General features: G+C 35.2%; 2 protein-coding genes and 1 long non-coding RNA gene across 4 annotated transcripts in view; 1 reads left to right on the top strand and 2 right to left on the bottom strand.

The window, feature by feature from the left end:
• Positions 1–24,498, bottom strand: part of LOC118265648 (hemicentin-2) — a 307,809-nt gene that overhangs the window by 104,011 nt on the left and 179,300 nt on the right. The gene's annotated exons all lie outside the window — the stretch shown is intronic.
• LOC118265647 (major myo-inositol transporter IolT-like) overlaps positions 16,288–24,498 on the top strand; it is a 38,583-nt gene continuing 30,372 nt past the window's right edge. Inside the window, exon 1 of the mRNA XM_035578645.2 lies at positions 16,288–16,473. Within this exon, the coding sequence (XP_035434538.2) occupies positions 16,365–16,473 (109 nt within the window). The 5' untranslated portion in view covers positions 16,288–16,364. The remainder of the gene's footprint in view (positions 16,474–24,498) is intronic.
• On the bottom strand, positions 19,345–20,130 carry LOC126910903 (uncharacterized). The gene is made up of 2 exons (XR_007705502.1): positions 19,883–20,130; positions 19,345–19,463 (listed from the first exon to the last, which is right to left on the bottom strand). It is a non-coding gene; the product is annotated as an uncharacterized LOC126910903 (long non-coding RNA).

The following is a 24,498-nucleotide window of genomic DNA, read 5'->3' as shown; positions in this document are numbered from 1 at the left end:
TGCTTTTTGAGCCCGGGCCCCGGTAAACCCGCTAGGTAGTCCGCAGCTCCCGATCAGGTATTAGCCCTACTAGGCCCCATCTGGGTGGTCTGATGGCTTTTTGAGGCGCGCGCGGAATGTGACGCGCCGAAGCTTATAGTGGATATTACATCTAATACCAATGTGCACTTCTGAAAGACTATTTAAAAGATACAGGAGTCGTTATGTAATAATACAAATCTTATACCGTAAAACATGGCAACTTTACCATATTTTGGAACAAAACACGAAATATATTTTTAACCATAAGACGCATAGAAACCAAAACTATATATTTAGAATTGTAGTCTATCTGGCTCACTTTACCGTAATCGTCATTATATACAAACGCTTACTTTAGCCGTAGTAAAGAAAAAACAACATGGGTAAAGATACCAAATTTTTGGCAACTTTACCTACGCGCCGTATTCATCGTGTATTGCATATTAAAGAGTTGTTGAGGTACATAGGGCTTCATCTAGGACCTCTTCGTATTATAATGCAAACAATATGAGGAAATCTATAAAGATAACGGCTACACAGACAGTCGGGAAAGTTGCCACGGGTTTCATCGTAATTTACATACAAATAATTTGTTACGCTCGGGGTTGTCAAAAAATGAGAATTATTTTATTGACATGTATATTTAAAAAAAATTTATAAACCTTAAACCTAAAGTAAAAAAAAGCATAAATATCTGACATAAATATTGTTCCCTTTTAAACTAAATTAAGTTCTAAAATTTTAAGTATTTATGTTTAAAATTGTAAAAAAAGGCTACAAAATAATGTTTAATCTTTTGACTTTTTAATTTTTTGACTTCACTATCTCCATAGCTAATTTTAACATTACTTTCGTATACTTTTTATATTGTCTAACTCCGAGTTTTCTGCGGTTTTGTTTCATGTGAGCCATTTTGGCTCTAAAACAAAAGGTATTATTAAATACATTATAACTTATCATCCAGGATATTCACTATTATGCTGGGAAATTTAGGTATTCGAAAATGGTTACATACACACAAACAAGGAAAAAAACATTTATTGCCAACCCTAACTGTAGGTAAAGTTGCCACAAAGCAGGCCGTGGCATCTTTACCTAACCCGTGTCAACATTACCGAAGCGATTATTTATCAATAAATTAAAGAAAAAGCAATTGCTGACATTACAACAGTAATCCCAACTATATTATACATACAAGATCAAAATTTCACTCACCTGTGACAAATAATTTAGGCTCTGTGAGCACAATTTAGGTACTACTAACTTTTAGCACATTTTCACGCACTACACTGTAACGGCCATTACTGGCATAATAGCAGTCTTACGTCTACGCAAAATATAGTAAATATTTCCTTTTAAAGTCTAAAAAATACTACTATTACAAAACAGAATTCTAGTGGGTAGATTTTTAGATAAATGAGTTTATACCGAATACCTATAGTATGGTAAAGTTGCCAAGGGTCTGGTAAAGTTGCCATAGTTTACCGGTACTTAATTCCTGTTACATTTCTTAATACAAATCTTTTATTTAATTCCTAGCTATTACTTTTCTTAATCGTCCTCACCCCTTTCCAGAAACTTAACAAGAATTGTCTCCACAAAAAGACGAAGCCAACCGATCACAGGCCCCTGAAGTTCTGACCCACTGTTCGAGAAACTTTTAGATGGACAGTTTTTCTTTCCTTTGATCCTCCATTTATATGTTTTCCTTTACAAAGTTATTTTATCTTATTTTTATTTAACTTTACCTCGTTTATAAGATGTCTGTACATTTTAGGGAAACCTTAAAGAGATGTATCTTTTGTAAATGTTCTTTTATGATTCTGTAAGTAATGGAATTTTGTTTTAGGGTTATAGGTTTTTGGGTCGTGAAGTCGGTTGAGTCGAGTTTTCCTAGAATGTTATGTAGAGATTCACATATTTAGATTGTTGTTTTAATACTTTCTATAAAATACCGTTTAAGAGAGATTATATATTATTATCTTTCTTTTCGAAAACAGCAATTACCGTTTTCACCAACCACCCTTTAACCCCTGAACTATGTCTTAACTAAGAGTCAATTAGTATGACATAGCACCTAAATTAACTCCATACTTGTTAGGTGTCACTTATAGGTTAGTGAAATACCAAAGTTTCGTTAAATGTCACCTATATTGGTGTGGCCTTAAAATTCAGAAGATATTGGTGAAAACAAGCATTGGTATAATTAACCGACTTTAAAAAAAGGAGGTTAAAATTGTATGTTTGTCCGCGATTATCTAGCGGAACAAGATGCTGCTTTCAGTATTTTATAGTATTTTTCAAAATTAGGAAAAGGTTTCAAAGATAAATTAAAGGCGGTTCCCATTTTTACAAAAAGTTTTGTATCAAACTCTTTAACATTAAGAATTTTTAAAATCAATTTTATTAATCTAATAACGTACTAGTATAGTCTGATGCAATCCAATTTGAAACACCTTAATCAGTTAATGTTGAATAACTTGTTAAACTATTGAAAATCTGTGGCTTCCTAAATTACCCTGAATTCCAATTACATTTCCTGAATGTCCGTTTTTAAAACCAGATCACGGTTAAAACTCAATTATGGTATCGAAAGCCGAAAAGTTGGAACAATTAGAATTGGGTCGCTTGATTTTAGGTCGGTCCCATAGAAATAGGGATTTAAATCACGTTTCAATTATTTTAGAAAATGGATGACAAAATAAATCAATTACTATTTTATGGGTAAATGGCGTTTGGAATAAAACAAAGTTGGTTGCCAGGCAAACAGTTTTGGTTATTCTTGATAGACTGATCGACAAACACACTTATTATTCACACTTTTGTTAGGTACTGCGGCATTGCTCGTGTGGATGACTTTGCGACATATAAAAGTTGTCTGAATTACTCCTTAGTTCATCAATTACCTGCATAAAATCAGTCCAGTTCATTTTCAGAGATTAGCGAGAACAAACGGAGACATAAAACAATTGTAAAACAATATTATTTTGGTGCATGTATCGTTTGGATATTCATATGTATGTATAAAAAAGGTTATTACAAACAGACTCAATTTTATTTATTAGTCTTAGATCTAAATAATACTTTACCCAACTCTGAGGATTTGTTCGTGGGTCAGCAGTCACAGTGCAAAAGCGAGGCATCAGGAACAAAATAGGAGACGTGTTGTTGCTATGATTACCTTTAATTAAGTCACTTACACAACTAACTTACGATACTTATAGGGGCGAGGTGTCACACACACTACAACGGTTGTAATCAATCATTGAAATAAACTAGATAAATATCAAAATTCTTTACAAATAAGCGTTCAGATTTCTATTTTTAATTTATAAAAATGTCGTTATTTTCACTCCAAACAGGTCGACAAGCCTCATTTCATAATTTGACGAGTGAGAACTAAAAATGTTATGAATAACGAACATAGCTCGACCTCTGACCTATTTTGTAGGAAAACATACGGTGTGAAGTTTGCAGCGATAACGCAGCAGTTTATATTAAGTAGTAACTAGTAGCCTTTGCCCATGTGTGTTTCTCTATACCCATAATTTTATGTAGGTATTCGAAATTTTAAGAAGATTGTGTAAGCAGAAAAAGCGTAAAGATGTACGTATATCGTCATGCCTTTTATCTCCAAAGAGGTAGGCAGAGATTCACATTATAGCGCTGTACAATGTACGCCCACTTTTCGTAAAGGTGTAATTAGAAAATTGATTTACGCATTTTGTAATTGAGCCTCCAGTAACCTTACTCACACAACGAAACACTATATATATAGGCAAGCATTGTTTTACATCGGTTTTCTGTGAGACCGTTGTATCACACCGATTACAGCTTGCCCAACCGTGCCGAAGCATAGCTCTCCTACACTTAAACTTCACTCTGCTTATCATATTCAGGAACCAAAAAGCCTCATGTAATGTTTTACTCATGTAATAACATAACAGAAATAAGAAACATAGTTAATAAACTAACGACACCGCTCAAAGCCTTACACCGTATTTTACTTCGGTCCCACTTCAGTTTCACTAATATTTGCACACATCTGCAATTCGCTTTCAGCCAACTTTCAGCGCTTTGAATTTCAAAGTATCATAAGTTAGTAAAAAATACATTAGCGTGTTTTGAAATGTTGTTTTAATGTAATTGAAGTGACATGATGATTATTAATAACTGTTTGTGCTACGCAGCGTCTACACATCTATCGAGGAGACAGAAATTACTGCTACGCAACTACTACGAATTGAATTGCTACGAAAATGCTACGACACTGCTACACAATTACTATGCAACTGTTTATGAGCGCAGAGAAATGCAAGAAAAGTTTTTTTATGGAACACGCCGTTACACGTCGTAAACGACGTGTCACCTGATGGTAAGCTAATCGCCGCCGCCCATACACTTGAAACACCAGAGGCGTTACAAGTGCAATTCGCTTTCAGCCAACTTTCAGCGCTTTGAATTTCAAAGTATCATAAGTTAGTAAAAAATACATTAGCGTGTTTTGAAATGTTGTTTTAATAAAATTGAAGTGACATGATGATTATTAATCACTGTTTGTGCTACGCAGCGTCTACACATCTACTCGAGGAGACTACGAAATTACTACGTAGCGCTACGCGTTACTTCCCGTCGGTTTTCGGTACTACACAACTGAGGCCGTTGCACAATTACGGTCGCGCAACTGTTTATGAGTGCAGAGAAGGATATTAACGCGGATAAAACCGCTGGTAAAAGCCAGTATTACACATACATATAACCATACAATAACATAGTTATAATAAAATTGTTATTCTAATATTAATAGTGTTATTTAATGTTATCAAAGAGGGCGCCCACACCGACCTACGCCTTATATGACGAAAGTCTATGAGCAAATACTACGGGGTTTACTTTTCGGTAACGTAGGGGCGTCAAAGGGATTACGTTAGGGGATCTATTCCGACACAGGTGAGGTAATATTACGCACGATACGATTTTATTTAGCAAGACGCATTATGACTGCTTCGAAAGGTTGAGTAAAGTATTATTTCATTTTTTGTTGTTGAAGATGAAGAAATCGTGGAACATGAGACAAAATTAACTAATGAAGCTACCTAATTTTTTTATGCGATTTTCAACCTTATATACGTTTCAATACAGATGAAAATGTATAACCCAAATAATGTGACGGTGTACGTGCATTTTTCATTTCTAGTTAAATTGAAAAGTAGCTATTTAAAATAATTTCCATTTATTAGAACGAATGGCTATGAAACAAGCTGCTTGGTTTAGCTCATATTATGTATAAAGGCTAGGTCACACTGTCGCATTGCCTCGTATTAAGGACTGCCTTTACTTGTTTCAGGAACCAAAATATGGCATTTTATGAATAGTATGGAAAATTAGAGAGCTTTTATATATTATGCGCATAATTTTTGTCGAAAATACATATAAATATGATATTTTCTTTATTTAGTACTTGTCATAGGTACGAATCTGAAATATTTTGCAAAATAAATTAATGTTCACAAAACAACAACATATTGTAATTTTCCTAGAGTTGATATATTCACTTAAGTTTGTTAATTTCACTAGAGAACTATTTAATCCAAATACTTGAATACACATAAATGCTTATAGGAATCAAGATAATGCACGTCCAAGTCCAAAGTAAATGTAAATTCGCGTTTCACAATTAGTTTCAACTGGAATGTAGACAGAACGTAGACACAAACACTTAGGGTTCCCAGATCGAAGTATCTAAAACCTGGATTTTGGTGACATTTGATGCAAATTTCGGATACCTTAACGATTTTTGTTAAATTCAATATGTATTGTAAAAATGATTAAAAAAATCAAATCGTAATTTATTATATAAAGATAAGTCTGGTTTTCCTTCCTGACGCTATAACTCCAGAACACACGAACCGATTTCCACAGTTTTGCATTCGTTGGAAAGGTTTCAGGTTTATAGCAAAGAAAATTCAGGAAAAAATCAAGAGAAAAGCAAGAAAACAGGGAAAATCATTGGCGGCGAAACGAAGTTCGCCAAGTTTACTAGTTTTAATATAAATTTTGTGAGACTTACTAAATCAATTATTATGTTATCGGCACACACACGTAATTGTTTGTCGAGGAATTTGACTAGTTTCAGTAGCAACATAACAGTAACCGCGTCGTGTGGCGTAGAATGCTGCTCGTGAATATGAGCCTCTAGCATAGCTTGAAACTAGTCGAGTTCCGCGTCTAATAGTTACGCAAGCAATTAAAAAAATATATATGTCTATGCATATTTATTATGCGTTTTCAATTTGAATCTTAAGTTATTTTTGTACAATTTTCGAATTATTTAAAATTTCCCCTACAATCTGAACAAAATCCAAGTTTTCAGATATGTCTAGAAAATTCCAGTCCAATGGCAACCCTCAGTCCTACCCGTAGTTCGCATGTGAACGAAACTTTACGTTTGCATGTCTCAAATGAGCCACGATTTCTGCAGCAAATCGCACGAATACGCCTAATGATACGACTGCCTAACTTTACCCTTTACTCGCATAATCTGTAAGTAGCTGTTATTTATTTTAACTAGGCAATCAACGTTTTGTATTTCTACGTATTTTACTTTTGTGTTTATTTACTATAAAAGCTTTTTAACCGACTAAAAAGAAGGTCCTCAGTTATGCCGCGCAAAAACATATATATTGTATGTATGTTTTTGCGCGGTTATTTCGCGTCTGGCTGAACCAATTTTGGGTTGGTTTTCGGCATAGTAAAGGAAATTGAAGACGGTTCCCATTATTTTTTTGGTTTTATTTCTATAATTATGTACTAGCTTCTAGGGGATTTACCACATGAAACTGGAAAGGGCACCCACACGTTAAGGCATCACGAGGCACTATGAGTAGCTGCGGACAACCTAGCGGGTTTACCGGGGCTCCGGCTCGAAAGGCAGGAGAAGGAACGGCGTGGTTTTTAGTCAGTAAGAGTCTGACACTCCCTCTCGCCTCGCCCAAGGCGAGAAAAGTCATTGGATGATTTTCCCCCTAACAAAAAAAAAAAAAAAAAAAAAAAAAAAAAAAAAAAAAAAAATTTATTAAAAAAGTATTAACACGAACATAGGCAGGCTTAATGGGCTTAATTTAATCGGTTTAATTTGATTTACAGTAGGTGAACAAACATTCACTAAAATACCATAAAACACTATTATAACTTAACCTTTTATACCTGTATGTTGCACATTAGGTTACGAACCGCATCCGAACCGCATTACCGCCGATTAAACGATCGGAATAGCAAATTATAGGTCGTATTCCGTGACCGCGTTCGTCATCCGGCTCACGCCGGTATTTTGTCTCATATACATGCAATCCCACGCTGTTGGTGTTAGGACCGTTCCGGTTTTGTGTTGGAACCGTAAAGTACGATTTATGTGTACACTACAATAGGGGCTTCCGTCATTTGCCGGAACCGAACCGTTTCACTGCGGAGCATGCTGAAGCATTTTCTTAATTTTTTTGTGAGATTGTATTACAGATTTTTTTACTGGGGTTATTTTATAACCGTAGGTACTATTTTGAAGTATCTTTAAAACATTTAACATTCGTAATAAATATGAACTATTGTATGACATCACTATGCGGCTTTGTAGTTAAAATCCTCTGTGTCTAGTGTCTTATTAAATCCAAGCCTCATTATAGCACTATTGTGACATTTTATTATTTCTACATTTGTCCCTTTAATGGGCTTTAAGCTTTTTGTGACTGTTTGTGTATATCTAGTGCTGAGTGTTCTCGCAACACAATGAATCGTCTGAAATGGAAAACCATTGCCAAGAAGGTAATTGATGCTAAAACACCGACGACGTAACCTCCTAGTATCATCGAAGCAACAACGGCCACTTTGCCAAGAGTGTACGATTAAGAAGAAGTGTATATCCATTTCCAGCAGCAGCAGATTCATTCATCTTTCAATAAAACAAAAGTATCCGAACAAGAGTTCTCAGTAACAGAAAAACAACAAGCAACGCCACGCAACGCACTAGTATAGGACCGTAAACGATAAATTACCATGTTAAACATACAGAGCCTTTCGGGGCTGACAAAGTTGGCAAGCAAACAGTGATTGATCGCGCCCAAGCCATTTAACTCAAACGTCTGAAGACATCTTTATCGGTCGCGTTTTCGTGTTTTAGAAAACTTTGCCTACGCCCAACTCATGAATTATCTTTTTAAAAGTCACTCGTGTATGACAGAGTGGATTTTTTATATTTATGTGGCCATTCAAGGTATGCACGTCATCTTTGATCGTGGCTCGTGGTTCGGGGGTCGGGGGTGATGTGAAAGAACGTGATGTGACAGTTTGGAGTTATGGTTGCAAAAGGAACATTTATATGTAAGTTTAGTAAATACACGTTATATTTTTATTTTTTAAATAAACTAAAACTATCGTAGTAGTAGTAGTGCCTTTAAGCACTTTAAATCCATGCGTACGGCGCGAAGAGCCATCAGGGTACCACAGATGGAACCCAGTCGGGCTAATGCCCTGAGTTGCGGACTATATAGCCAGTTACCAGGGATCCGACTCAAAGAGCAGGAGTAGGAGCGGGGTGGTTTTTAGTTAGTAAAAGTCTGACACTCGCTCTCTCCTCACCCGATATGGAAGAAGTCATTGGATGATTTTCCCCTGACAAAAAAGAGCACATAAAATGGCACCGCAACTGAAATAATCAAGGAGTTAACCCTAATTAGAATACGGGAATTAATAATGTTGCTGAAAAAAAAAAAACACTCAACGTATGACTTACATTTCTACTGACCCCATTTAGGCTAGCAGTCATATGTGTAGTTATAATACTTCATTTATTATTTACATCGATAAACGTTCTCACGCCGTTTGACCTTTATTTAATGATCGGCACCAATATTCATGAGCCCTGGAGCTCAGTAACGAAAATATAACAAAAATAGTAATTTCTACCTTCGAACCATCAATTTAAGCTCTATTCTTGGATAACCTTTAACATAAAATGAGAGTGAGAGAAACAGTTTGTGAATCAGTTATTCGTCTAGTTACGAGTATTAGATAATATTATTAATTATTATGTCAAGGTTATTAAACTTGGCGGAATAATGAGTAGGTAACTAAGCATTATAATTTATTTGAGTATTGAAATAATTCCTTTAATTTGAAGAAAATCTGTCGTGTTCCTTCCAGAAGAGTGGAAATTTTTCTAGAGTGTTTCCTAAAATAAATTAATTTACCTATTAATATTTTCTGAGTAAATTAATTGGATTTTCTGTTAAGATATTTTCAGTTTACCTACATAATATTATAATTAACCTAGTTTTAAAATATGTTGTATATAATGTTAGTTGTTTTCTGTAAGAAAAAGTTAGACCAAATCAATTGAATTAAATTAGAGATAAGAATATATACAGCTGAAGAGTTTGTTTGTTTGACCACGCACAATTTGACTGCACGGTTGGCGCGGTGGCTGGGCAACTGGCTGCCGTGCAACGGGTAGCGGGTTCGATTCCCGCACGGAGCAACTCTTTGTGTGATCCACAAATTGTTGTTTCGGGTCTGGGTGTCATGTGCATGTGAAATTGTATGTTTGTAAACGCACCCACGACACAGGAGAAAATCCTAATGTGGGGCAACGTTTTTTATTTAAAAAAAAAAAAATCTCCGAAACTACTGGTCCGAATGAATAATTCTTTTTGAGTTTGATAGTTCATTTATCGAGGATAATAGAAGCCGAGTTGAGCGAGAAACCGCGCCAGAGTCGCTAGTTCTAATAATATAAAACAGAATATACCTAACAACACACATTGTTTTTGCTCAACACCGTACAAACAATGACGTAAAAAAGAAATCTTAGTAAGAAATGGTATTTATTTAATATTAAAGAATTGTAGTTTACATTCCCTCAACTGGAGGTCAAGAATGTGTACATTTCCCTAACAAAGGAAAAGTTACGCTTATTCTATTTATGTTTTCTATACAAACAGTTTCAACGTTAAACAATTGAGGATAAGGTTCAAAATGGAATGAGGGAGCTGGGTGATATTAAAAAGGGCTCTAAGCTATGGCTTTGAGAAATGCGAACGTTGTTATGAGAGGCATTTGTTACGAAATTCTGTTTTAAATACTTGTGTCATTACGTGTTTTTGAATTTAAATAGAGGTAGGTACCTTGCTTTTGTGGTTTGTATCGTGGGTCGGGAGGTCTGCGATTATCGAATCAGGTAAAGATATTTCTAAATTTTCAAGAATATTAAATATGGTAGAGCCATGCTTCAGCACGAATGGGCCGGCTTGACCTCAGTGACACCACGGCCCCAAAGAAAACCGACATGAATCAACGCTTGCGTTGTGTTTTGCTATGTGAGTGATATTACCGGAGGCCCAATTACCGATTCCCCAACAACCCTTAAATTCCTAACCCCCAAAAGGCTGACAACGCACTTGTAACGCTTCTGGTGTTTCGGGTGTCCATGGGCGGCGGCGATTGCATACCATCAGGTGATCCGTCTACTCATTTACCGACTTATCTCATAAAAACCTTTGGCAAAAAATTTAGCATTTTCATGTAGTTTCAGATTTTTACATTATGGAGATTCTGATTGCGTAATAAGTAATAGTCTTGATGTTCACAAAGCAATTGCAGTAATTTGTCCGTAGGACAAGACCGTTTGTCTGTTCCGTCAGTGCCTAACGCATGACATCCCCTAATTCAAGAGGTTATGCATCATTCAACGTCACAAGGATTCAAGTACAGTGCGTTGACTGCGTAGAATATATTATACTTATCGCCATTCTTCTCTCGGGTGTTGTAAGACCTGAATAAGAGACTAGCCAGGGATTGCACATCAATGCTCTCTGATAACCCTTTTTTTATGAAGAGGGAAAAGCTTCCAAAAACTTCTTCAACTTGGGTGAAACGAGAGGGAGTGTCAGACTCTTACTGACTAAAAACCACCCCGTTCCTTCTCCTGCTTTTCGAGCCGGAGCCCCGGTAAACCAGCTAGCTAGTCCGCAGCTCCGCGACAGAAGCTAGTATGACCCTCTTTTTTTAAGGAAGGAAAACGCTACAATCACGTACAAATAAAAAGAAAAATTGAAAATATCATTTTTAGACGTTTGCTTCTGTTTACGAGATACATTAATACTCTAAGGACTAAATCGATAAAGGTCAGGCGTGTTTATGTCAGGCATTTTTATAAAGACGTGACCCCTCGCGATATGGGTACGTCTGATAATATAATCTATAGGGACACGGGTAGCTTGCAAGAATAAAATGAAAATATTTATGTTACCATCTTCTTTTATAAGTTCTTTTTTGTCAAAATAGGGTAATACTCGTATATTGAAAGAAGAGAGAGTTATGAATGAAATGGAATGAAGGCTCAGGAATGTTTGGCAGTCTTCAATGAACTATAGTTCGATGAACTATGTAGTTAAAAAAGCTATTTATAGTTTACCTACTTGTACTTAATTTCTTTGTACTTAATGCTCAACATTATTTTTACCTACCTTTAATTTAAGAGCATACACTAACTGTAGTTTCCCATATTTTTAAGATTGTCTGTATGTATCTTAGTTGGTAAGCCTTAATAAATAAATAAATTAGTTGTTAGTTGAATGATGTTGCTAGTCAGATTTTGTTAATACATTTTTCGGTGTAGCTAATGATTATATTTATTGTTTTTGTTTCACATTATCTTATTTGTATTTATTTATTTCTCCGTTCAGTAGTTTCAGCGTGATTAAAGGACGTCACGTTCAAATAACTGAACAGATTTTGATGAAATTTGGTATAAGGACAAGGTCTGAGTTAACTTGGGTGATAGCATACTTTTTATCCTACGAAAACGCAGGCAAAACCGCTGGCAGAAGTTAGTAAATATATAAGCCTGAAATCGCCAATCCCCTTTGAGAAAGTAAAGTGATCAATGCTCATTCTATTTCTGGTTGAAAAGAGGTCCTTGTCTAGACTGTGACATTAACAGACAGAATGTTTTTCACTGCTAAACCTTTCAAAAGCCTAAGACTTTAGCAGTCCCATTAGCAACCAAAGCTAAACAGCTTTATATTTGGCATAAGCGTGCTTTTCCATCAAAGATGTGCTATTATGTTACGTTGCTATGGATGCGTTTGGCTTCCACCGATCATATTAATTGGTACACAAAGCTTAGCACAGGTATAAACGGACTCAGTTAATCTATGTTTTTTATATGGAAAGATGCGTGCTATGGATGCATGCTACGGAGGTGTGCTATGAATCGTTTCCCTACAATCGATACATCGCATACTCGAGCTACGCATCTTCATAGCATAGCTACATAGATTAGTATCACTGAAAACGGTCACATAGTTTCACAGCATAGCTATTACATATTCGAATCATATCTACATAGCACATCTCTGCTGGAAAAATCACCCTAACAAGACTACCATTAAACATTAAAACCTTTCCTTACACTATACATAAACCTGACCTATAAACCTGACCCTTGAACAAGAAACAAGGACCAACGAGTAACACAGACGGTTATCTGATACTTTAGCCATATATCATAATCAGGCGGTGAGGCAAATGTAATTTATGTGTTATAAGATAGTGGAACGTTTATCATAACGAGTAAGAGCCTTTCAAGGGGAATAATTCGTTCATTTATTTTGGTAGTGACAAGATGTTAGGTGGTTTTTTGTTAACCGTCTATCCACAACGCAGTTACTGTTTGTAGATCAAGGTTTCCAGGTGTTTCTCCGCAACATATGACATTAAAAAATGATATTAAAAGGTTAATAAGCCACATAAGTAATAGATAGTTACTTAATTTAACTGTATTAATGTATTGGGTAAAGCTGTAAAATTATGCACGTTTTTTTCTAAATAAATTAATGTTAATTGCGATGTGGAAACACGGTGAGAGCTTTGGTTATTGTGAATAAGTGTAAGAGTAGGTCATCTCTTTTAGGTTCTCAAAGGGTAAATAAAGATGTACTTAACCATAGACTGGGTATAATTACAGATTCAATTTGAGAAAGAAGAAATAATTAAGAAATATATAATATGTTTAGTCAAAATCAAATAAATGACAATATTAATACAACTCTGGTGCCATAATAAGAAATGATTCGACAAGTTCTCTAACGGCCCAATAACCTACCAATCGGTAGATTTACCTACCAGAGGTAGAATTTTGACACATTGTGTATGGAGCTTATGTCAAAATACTATCTCTTGTAAGCAAATCTACCGATAAATAGGTTATTGGAATTGGCCGTAAGAATGGCGCACGTATTGGCGTGTTTAAATTTTGGACCAAAATAAATGACGTCATTTGCTCTGAAACTTGAACTACTAAACCCAGTTAACAAACAAACCTAGGTCCACAACTCTACAAAGTGACTTTTCATGTAATTCCAACGACTACTATAAAACAGTCTACGAGTACAAATTCAAAGAATTTAAAAACTTCACCGTCTTTTATTTTACTTAGACTGAGAGAGACAGAAAGATACAGAGAGAGAGAGAGAGACAGACAAACGTCTTCATTTTAATTTCTGAACTTCAAAACCGTATTGTAACTAGCTTAGTCGTAGGTAGTTTGAAGTAAAATAGTTTAGAAACTCTGTACTTGTCGAATAGTTTGGTAATTTCACTTGCTTGACTTTCATATGGACGTTGGACGTGCCCTTTGAAAATGACAGCGTTCAAAAGTTTTAGACATGTCGGCACAAGTTTTGCTAGTCGACAACTTGTTTAGAACATTTCTATTATGTATTAGGAGTAGATTTCGACAGATGTCGTGGTTTTATTAACATGTCGATGGTGGTTTTGAGTGAGTCGTATGTTTGTGAATTATTTTTAAACTTATTTTTAATATCTTCTTAGATTATAGATTATACTGTGACGATAAAATTCATTCTAATAGCGCTATGGAATCCTCAGTGCTTTTTTAAATTATTTTTTCAGAGTTGCCCCACACTAGTATATTCACCTGGGTGCGTTTACAAACAAACAAGTCATCACATCCAGACCCGAAACAATAATTTGTGGATCACACAAAGAGTTGTTCCGTGTATGAATCGAACCCGCTACACATTGCGCGCTTGGAAAGGCTACGAGTGTCTTGTATTGCACGGTACTCAAGTTCAACTGTTGAATTTTTTTTTACACCTAACCTTAACCTAACCAAAATCTAAAGATTTAGATGAACACTTTACATTAAGATAAGTGATGTTTAATAACATACCCACACCATTAAACAACCAATCACTAATATTTTAGCACAAACCGAGTTAAAACCAAGTCGTCTCGTCGAAATCGATTCTCTCGATTCCCCAAAGTGGGTCCCTGAAGTGACTCGATATTAATTGAATTGACATTACAACCTGTACGAGTACTGCCACCATTACGAAGTCTTAGATCGTGCGTTTGGGAATTCTTGTAGAGCATTGGTAATACACGAACCGAGTAGAAGCCCTAGATGGTAGGTTATAAGTAAAAGGGTTGGATGGCGGTATTGTTGATACGTTCTATCTAGCTTCACTGACGGACAGACTGACAGACTTACCTATTTGTTGTTTATTTTCCTTTGACTTTTACTTTTTTAAAGGAAGGAAATGTATTGAGTAGTTAATCCCGCTCTATTAAGACTAGTGATGGTGTCGGACTTTTAGGTACTGACTAAAGTCTGTCTATCTTGCACCTCTGCGTATCAGTAGATACTTGTTTAAAACCTACTGTAACACTTCTCGCATCACCCTGTAATTGAATGGTAGAAAATGCTATAGGTATAGCGATTAAGCCCGCCATTGTACATAAAGTGTTAAATAAATTAATTAAAACAGCCCTGTTCCAAATTGTGTTCCGAGTCACGGTATATAAATATCCTTAACCCATAAGCCTGGATTAAAAATGTCTTAAGATATTTTATCGATTTCTTTTTTGTATTACAATTTAGGGTTAAAAAAAATAGAATTTGTAAAAAAATATTGCTTAGCATCATTCCACAATCTTCTGTGATCAAAAATATTTTAATGAACATAATTTTGTACCTTACCTACCTTAGCATACGATTCGAATTCGCACTTGGCTGGTTTTTTCTTACTCCCTAAGAGGATCGTTAGACATTTCATGGATATTCGTTGGCACGTATTTTACACTACATTAGCTTTGAGGCCGTGGCCCAAAATACCTTTAGAAAATTGACGGAAAAGAACCAAACCCTAATCATATTTTTGTTAGTTTATTTTTATAACTTTACACATGGCTTCGAAAGGCGAGGAAATATTTGGGACATAAGTGGAGAGACGATAGAATGATGACATTTATAGCGTTGAACTTTAATTTTGCTTAGGTGATATTTTATTCGGTAAATGACAAAAAACTTGTATCAATATCAAGTGACTTTTAATTTCATTAGCTATGAAAAAAAAACCGCGTTCAAAAATCCAAAAACTAAGACAAAAAGTTGAAACTAAAAAGCATAAAATTATTATTAGAAGTACTAACTGATATTTCAGAATTCGGTACCATAGAAGTTCAACCTCTCGAACAAAAACTATCATCATTTAATTACCTATACAAAAATATGTTTGCTAATCACCGTAATACTACGACGAATATTGTTCGCGCTGCAAAAATAAAAAAAAAACCAAATCACCAATTTCACATTTCAACTGACAGTTATTATTCAAAATGGCAGCACGCATGCAACGAAAGCATTGACCTTAACCTTACACGTCACGAAGTAAATTAAATTCAACTTCGATCTTTTTTGGCGCCAATGACGTAGTACCGTCTTGTCTAGCAAAAATGTGAGCAATGCCGAACGCATCCGAAGAGCGACGGAACTATACGAACGCGGATCGAGCTTCGCTACCATGCGTATCGAAAATTGCCAGTGTATGAAAATTTTCCCGGAAAATGGTAAATGTTGAGATGCTTTTTTATTTTTGTAAATAAATTGATAATTAATTTTAACACAGTGACCAAAATCTTTTTGATACAGACATTTAGATGCCTCATAAAATAATAAGAAGCATTATTAAAACATGATTTTAGGTAACCGGTTCGAAATTAGTTCAAGTTTTTCAACCTCAATACCTAATATGATTTTATAAAGAGATTACCTTAGGCTTAACATTAAACAACAACTAATCTATGACAAATAAACGACCCACTAATCATCGGAGAATTCCAACGCACGTACATAAAAACGCCCACTTTAAAGGGTAATTTGAACAAACATTGGCAACACCGTTTCGAAATGTCATTCTAGTCTTACACAAACCAAACATAAACAGAGTGCTTTAGACCACAGAGGTTATAATAATATTGACTAAAAAATGAGTGAACAAAATGACAAATTATTGATAGGAGGCAATCAAAATAAAATGGGAAAGAATAAAGAGAATTATGAACTAGAAGAAATAAGTAAACTGGTGCCTCAAAATGGTGAGTAGTTTATATAATTATATTTGTATACCTGGCTACTTTATAAAATTATGTTTGTCTAACTATAGCCCTGAATTTTGTCGAATTGTTTGTTTTGTGTGTGACAGCTGATTGAAGTGCGATGTTAACCTTTCATGGGGTTAAAAGAGAGAGTGCGCAATACATTTGTAGTGTGTTAGAAAGAGATGAGACGATGATTGTTTGTTTTGCTTTTTAGGCATGTTTTCTTTTATGGTTTTTTGTCGAACGATATGTGTTATTAGTTTTTAACACTCGACATTTTCTTTTGATACATACTTCATATTATTTATAGTATACTGTATTTTTTATTTATATTTTATGAGTAAATAAATATGGCGTATAAATAACATAGTTCTGATTTGACCAGCATAACTTCCTACTCAATAAACCGTACTGATAATGTCATGAATATTATACTCAATCGTAACCGCGCACTCGATTTTATCTCGATAGTATTAATTTATCGAGTACTTCCATGTCAATTGAACGATATTGAGTTAAGTACTTAGATATATTGTGCTAATTGACATACCAATCATAAGATATTGTATGCAATATCATCGTTCGTATAAACATCCCGTTTTTATGTGAGTAATGTGCATAATCATGATTGTGCATTGAGCAATTACAAGTGCGTTTCCGATCTTTTGTTTAATACCTTTTTTAGGGGCAAATCATTTTATGACTCTCCTGTCTTTGGTGAGTCGAGAGGGAGTGTCAGACTCTTACTGACTAAAAACCACCCCGTTCCTACTCCTACAGCTTCGAGCTGGAGGTCTGGTACCTCGCTAGGCCATCCGGCCATCTCGTATCTTAACTTGTTTCAATTTTCACAAATATTTCAAGGTGGATAGTGATGTAACTCCATGAAATCTATTGTATATGGAAAACACTGATATATTGACATTGATATGCATTTTTATCTATTACATTGATTTATTTGTGTTATCAGAAAAAATATCCACCCACGCACAATGTTTTGATTTTATCATTTCTACCTACTTGTGTTTTGCGCATGTAACTCCTCTGATGTTGAGAGAGTCAGAATTGCCAAAATTCCAAAATAAAAGTAACTCCTGATTTTTTTAAATACACGTGTTTAACTGTAAATCCAATAGTGTCAACGTTATGTTTAACCTTCCGGTTATCATGTTATCTTAGATAGCCAAGATCTTGTTATCTTTACTAGTGATAACGTTTATCACTGCAAATACTATTACTCATTGTCTCAGAGGCGCGCGACTATTAGGATTTAAAAAATCCCCAGGCTAGCAGACTACATTGTTTTCTTAACACATGGATATGAGATCCATTTGTAAATGGGTCTAGAGTCCCATTCAAATTAAAAAAAGGAATAGCATATAATTTTCAAATCTACACTAATATATAAAGCGTTTATTTATTTGAACGCGTTATATCTCAGAAACTATTGGTTCGATTTGAAAAAAAAATAGTTCATTTATCGAGGCATGCTATAGGCCACAAAATATTACGCTACAATCAATCAACAACGCCTTTAAGACATCGCCTATCTTTTATAATCGAATGTGAAACTCTTTGATCAACAGTCGCTTTCACAGTTACTCAACCAACGAGATAATAAAGTCAAATAAACACATGCGAATTAAACTAAACACTAAAATAGTCTAAATTAAATAGGTGAGGTTAAATCACAGAATAGATAAAGAGAGTAGAAATGAAATAGTTCCTGATTTGTATCAGAACGCGTGTCGCCGTTTCTCCCACCCTTTAATTTCACTACAAGCAAGAGACCAATGCCTGAGCGGATTACCCCCACAAATAAATAACACACATTTAAATCTCGAATTTGCTATTGGTTGTCACACAAACGCAATGACTGCATTTGACGTACACTCTAACACGCATAAAAACTCATGTATGCTAGGGCGAGAGAAAGGTCGATTGTTGATATCGATAAAATTTAAGTCATTTTGTTTTTGTTTTACAAGTATTGTTGAATATTGTGAAATTGTATTCATACGAAATAGAAACCAAGTAATAAAAGTAAAATAAATAAAAAATACACAACTGAATTTTAAAACCAATTTTATTACTCAATAAGTTAAAAATAAGTAAAAAATTAAAGCAAAGGCACTTTTGAACGTCAAAACTAATATAATAATGTTAATAACGTCTGTCTGTCGGTCAGCCCTCTAGTGAAGCTATTTGCTCGTTCCAAAGTGTAGATTCCTATGGAGAAGAACGAGCAATAAACTCCATAGGTTAATCTTTTTCAATCAGATTTACAATACAATTCTTGGTTACATTGCTTTTCTTTGCATCGATTGCTTCAACTATGTGAGAACAATGTAAAACTAATATTCAGTCAAAGCGATAGAAAAAAAACCTTAAGAACAACAAAATTAATACAGTCTGGAGCTGACCAGTCCCAGTTGACAGCGCTCGTTCACCAACATGGCACGTACACCAGCACCGTCCAACTCAACCATGTTGCAGGGAATCGAACGATCCAACGCCCGTGCCACCGCCAATGAGACCTTTGAGTGAGCATGACAACTCTAAGCTGACACAAATGCATTCTACTAGTCTAATTCAATTTTAGCTAATGCAGGGCTCTCATATTTACAATAATTTGTATAAAGTACAGAACATATTGAAATAACATGGTTATATTATTTAATTTTTTCGTTTTTTAAATTTACAAAAGATGATATTTTAAATATCGCCATTTTTAGACAAAAAAGCTGATTTAAAGAGACCAATATAAAATTTTCTAAAATAAAATCAGTTTACTTACTGAATTACACATTGTGATATATTTGTGCGGATAAACGCCTAATTTTAAGTTTATTTTCCCTGACTTTGTTATTATGTAATTATCAACATCGAAATGTTGCGAACGAATTATGCTACATTTAGTAGGAATCCAATTAATTCTACCAGTTGTGTCAATCCACAATTTTCTTACACCTGGATCTGTTGGAAACCTAAAACATAATAATATTAAAATAAATCATATGTTACATTCTATAAAAAAAAAACATAAAACTCACTCAAAATCTATATTACTAATTAGTCGTAATAAATAATATTATTTTAATTATAAAGTGTGCTATTGATTATAATAGACTGTATCATAGTAACAATCGACATTGATTACAAATTTGCCCAACACTATCGATGTCATAGATTTTGTAGAAATGAATTTTTGTTTCGGTACTCGGGACTCTCGCAATGGACGTAATACATTGCGCGATTGCTCACGTAGTGCAAGATTGTACTCATCTATCGCAAGCAATGTATTACTATTAGTCTGCTTGCGATTATATCGTTTTTGTCTATAAAATTCATAATGCTAATGTTATAATTACAAATATCACAAGTATTTTAATGTTTTTGGACTTACCGGTGAAAAGAAATTCCTTCTCGTGCTATGCTACACACCTGGCTTCTTTTCCGACACGTTACAATAGCGCAAGACGGCATAATATAATATTTTTGCGGAGATACGTACGCTGTCAAAACATGACAGCGATTGCTAGCCGGTAAGTATGAACATTTGAGCGTTAAGACAGCGCTATGCACGTTCGTTCGCACCCTCGGCGCGCGTGGCCCGCCCACAAGGCCAATCCAGTCTCTTTCTTTTATCCATGGGTTAAATACTAATTATCAACCAAATTGATTGGGTTGTAAATTAACTATCAAATACATGACTATTTGCCACACTGAATGATTAATGATTTGTTCTAAAACTAATACCTCTGTGATCCAGTGGTTATAAGTGTGATTATCGAGAATTTAAATTCTCGGTCAGTTAAGGTATACCTAATTTAATGTTATTTCGAGTGTGGGAGAACCATGCTTTGGCACGAATATGTCGACGCGTCCGGAGTGATACCACGGGTTCACAGAAAACCGACGTGAAACAACGCTTGCATTGTGTTTTGTTGTGTAAGTGAGGTTACCGGAGGCCCAATTCCCCTTCCCAATCTTTCCAATCCCCGATTCCCCAACAACCCTTAAATTCCTTCCCCCAAAAAGCTGACCACGCACTTGTAACGCTTTTGGTGTTTCGGGTGTCCATGGGCGGTGTCGATTGCTTACCATCAGGTAATTCATATACTCGTTTATCGGTTTATAAAAGCAGGGATCTTAGAATTGAGTAGTTTCCTACGTCAAAAATAAATTATTTAGACTTTTCAATACAAGAAAATATCGCAAAATTATCGTGCTTATTTTTCTAGCAAATTATTAAGAATCAAGTATGTCACTTTACGCAGAAATACGATGACGTCACAAGTAGCGATGTACAAAATTCATAGAAAATTATAGTTTTTGACATTTCGTTAATAGTAGGTATTGTATTTATTTGTCTAGTTGGAAACTAGCGTATTGTATTTGGTACAATGGCGATAGGCTCACTCCTTGTTCAATGTCACACCATGACAATACAGGTGAAAAGGTATGATGTTTAGGTATGAAAATAGGTTCGCTTTTTATTTCACTAATACTAAGTACCTATTGGGATTTTTAATACACCTGCGTTCTGGCTCGAAGCAGGGTTTAGAATGGAGGTGGTTTTAAGTCAAGTAATGGTCTGACATTCCCTCTCGCCACAACCAGGGCGAGACGTTTCATTCGATGATCTTCCCACCTTAAAAGCTTAACCTTTTAGAGAATACAACTGCTTGAACATTTGGTTTTTTTTTATGAGCTGACAAAATCATCCAATGACTTCTCCCAGCTTTGGCGAGGCGAGAGACAGTTGCAGACTCTTACTGACAAAAAGCTACCCTGTAACTTCTCCTGCTTTTCGAACCGGAGCCCGGTAACCCCCTAGGCAGTCCACAGCTCCGAGTCTGAACATTTGCTTACACCATTATACAGTGACATTATTATGTTAACCAAATAGTTCGTATCGAATGTGTCTCCACTCAGCACATAGTGGAAATAGTAGAGTAAACATTGTATTTCCAACATACTATGTCTGCAGTTGATACAAAATGTTCCTCCCGTTTGGGAATACCATCGCTTACGGTTTTCAGCTTTGTACAATTTCAGGCTAACAGACATTTTCAGTGTCTCTTTGATACTAAGTTATGAGTTGTATGAGACAGATTTGAAACTGTATTCCTTTTGAAAGAGAATTGCAAAGTAGCGGTTTACGTTTTAGACCATTGTAAAAGTATTATTTGAATAATAGGCTAGTTTCCTACTAGTCAAATTCAATACTTTTTTCGAAACGTCAAAAACTATATTTTGTATGAAATAGTGCGTTATGGCGTCATCAGATTTTTATGTCAAATAGCAGACTTATTTCTAGAATTTTTTATTGCATTGAATAGTCGAATAATTCATATTTGACTATCCAATTAAATGTGGTTCAACTGTCTTGACATAATATGCATCGCGCCTTTTATCCCCGAAGGAGTAAACAGAGGCGCAAATTATGGCACGATAAGCCACTATACAATGAACACTCACTTTCCACCATTTGTGTTATAAGTCCCATGTAATAGAAGGTGAGCCTATTGAGTCTTTACATAATATTTATTTAAAAAATCATTAGTTTTAGTATTCAAAGTCAATAACCTATGACAGCGCGCGACGTGTGTAATTCCTGGAAATGCTGAATCATAATTACAAATGCTTTACATAATTAAATAGTTTAAATGCACAATGGTTTGTATCGGAATTAACTGTAAAATGCCATATTGGTATGATTAAAAACAATTAATGACATACGTTTGGGAGCAAATAAGCCATTAGAGGTTTTTATTTGAAAGAACACTTAATATCTTAAAAATTAAATTAATTTTACCAAAAATATACTTTAATTTTATATCTTAATAGATAAAATTGCCTTTCATATGACATATTATTTTAACAATGTATAAAATGTATATTTATTAAAAAATAATAGGACAAAAACTTAAAAAAGGGTCTTAAATTTTCTTTACCTCCCCCATTTTTTATGAAAATCTATTCCTTGAAAAACACTTTGTTGAAAACCGTATCAAAATCGGTCAGCCCAACGCGCAATAATCTAAAACCATTTCTGTGACCCCAAGTGTATTGTGTGGGTCTAGTTCATCTATCTTTTTATGATTTTGATCCATGTTAATCTACAAAAAATCTGTACAAATAAGATAAGCTGTGTAAGCCAAGTGCAATAAACGAAACATTCATCCTCACATAAGTAGATACTGTGTCATCGGTCGAGTGGTCGCAACTGCGACTGCCGGGCAAGAGGTCTCGGGTTCGGTTCTCAGATCGGCCAAATATTGATAGGCGTTTGTCAGTTTTTTTAAAGGTTTTCAGTAGTAGCACGGAATTGTGTTCAGTGTATGGCTCGGCTTACTTAGCATTTGTACTTCGGTTTACCGTGAGGCAGGGTCATACTCCAGTCGACCCGGTCCATTATTGCCGAAGCATGCTCTCTCACACTTAAAAGAGTCTTCTTATCAAAACAGTCCTTCAAGCAAAAATCGTCACCTCATTACGATCATTAAATATCACGCAACATTACCTTCAAACAAGACGAACAATACCCACCAAACAACAATTTACCCAAGCAATAAGCAGGGAAAACTGACAGCGGCTCAACCGCTACAATTCGCACTATCAAACTTGTCACTAAGCCATTAACGAAATACGTTTATTTAAGCCGTAAACGGCATTTAGAGTGAAATAGTGTTGCAGCGAGAAGGCCAGTGGTTTGTACGTAAATCGGAATAAATAACGCATCCCAGCTACATCGCATCGTTTGGCCTAAATTCCTATCTGTTACACAATAGCTGTGTGTGGCTTTACTTGCAGCGAGAATGCATAAAATTAAGGGAAATTACAATTCTGTAAATAGGTTATAAAATAACACTTTTACACGTCAATATTTCAAATAGCTAGATGAGGCCGGCATTTCCTATCCGACTACTCTGAGAAGAAATGCCGAAACAAACTCAGAGGTTATAGTCTCTTTTAAAGTCCAGACAATGAAATAGAGGATAATGTGAGAGAAGAGAAGACAAGAATGTGAGACAAGAAAAAATAATAAACAAATTACAGGATGGTATCTAACGCAGGATATTAGATTAGATTTAGATTTCAGCCATGATCGTCCCACTGCAGGGCAAAGGCTTCTCTGCCCTCCTTCCATTCCTCTGTGTTTAAAGCTTTTTGCGGCCAATCCTTGTCACAGACGACGAGTTCGTCCCTCCAAAAGGATTTGGGCCTGGCACGAAATACGTAATATAATTACAAAATAAATAAAAATTCAGTACTTAGTACTAAACCTTATTCATGAATTGTGTTTTATATTTTAAGTTAAGTACGGTAGTTGATTGTTGTACCGAAGCGGTTGTGATATTTACATTGTAATGTCACGAGATTTGGAACACAAAAAATACTCATAATTGGAAAAAACACAATTGAAAAACCCAATTTACACTAAACTATGGGTAAAACCTTCATGCTCTAGTGCTCACACATTGGTGTTAAATAATCATTATAATTACAATAAATATTGCGTTAAACAGTTTAAACAAATATTACTTTTCCTTTGCCGTTTTTCAATTCGGTCCATATACATACATATCATTCCAAATACAGTATCTATTACATAAAACTTGATTAAGTGGAACCTGGATAAGTGAGAAACCTCCACTACTGGAACTGTTACCGAAGTCCCAACACATTGGCACTGTATTGCATCTATTAGTGGGAAAAACAACCCTCTCTATCCGGGATTTGTACCAATTCCCGATTTTTCAGTTTCTGGTGGTTCGGTTGTCCATGGGCGGCAGTGATTGCTTACCATCAGGTAATTCGTTTGCTCCTTTACCAGCTAATATCATTAAAAAAACATCAAATTTCTCAGTATTTCTGAACAAGAATTCATCCAGAACTTTCCAGTACGCTGCAACTAGCACCCCACCCTAAAGGCTGGCACACACTGTAGATCGAGTCGCCAATTTGTAGAGCAACATTAATTACATGCAGCCAGTGTTTTAAATTCTTGCGGAA

This window comes from Spodoptera frugiperda, chromosome 7, assembly GCF_023101765.2.
Source record: "Spodoptera frugiperda isolate SF20-4 chromosome 7, AGI-APGP_CSIRO_Sfru_2.0, whole genome shotgun sequence".
NCBI lineage: Eukaryota > Metazoa > Arthropoda > Insecta > Lepidoptera > Noctuidae > Spodoptera > Spodoptera frugiperda.
This window is presented reverse-complemented; position numbering and strand designations above follow the sequence as displayed.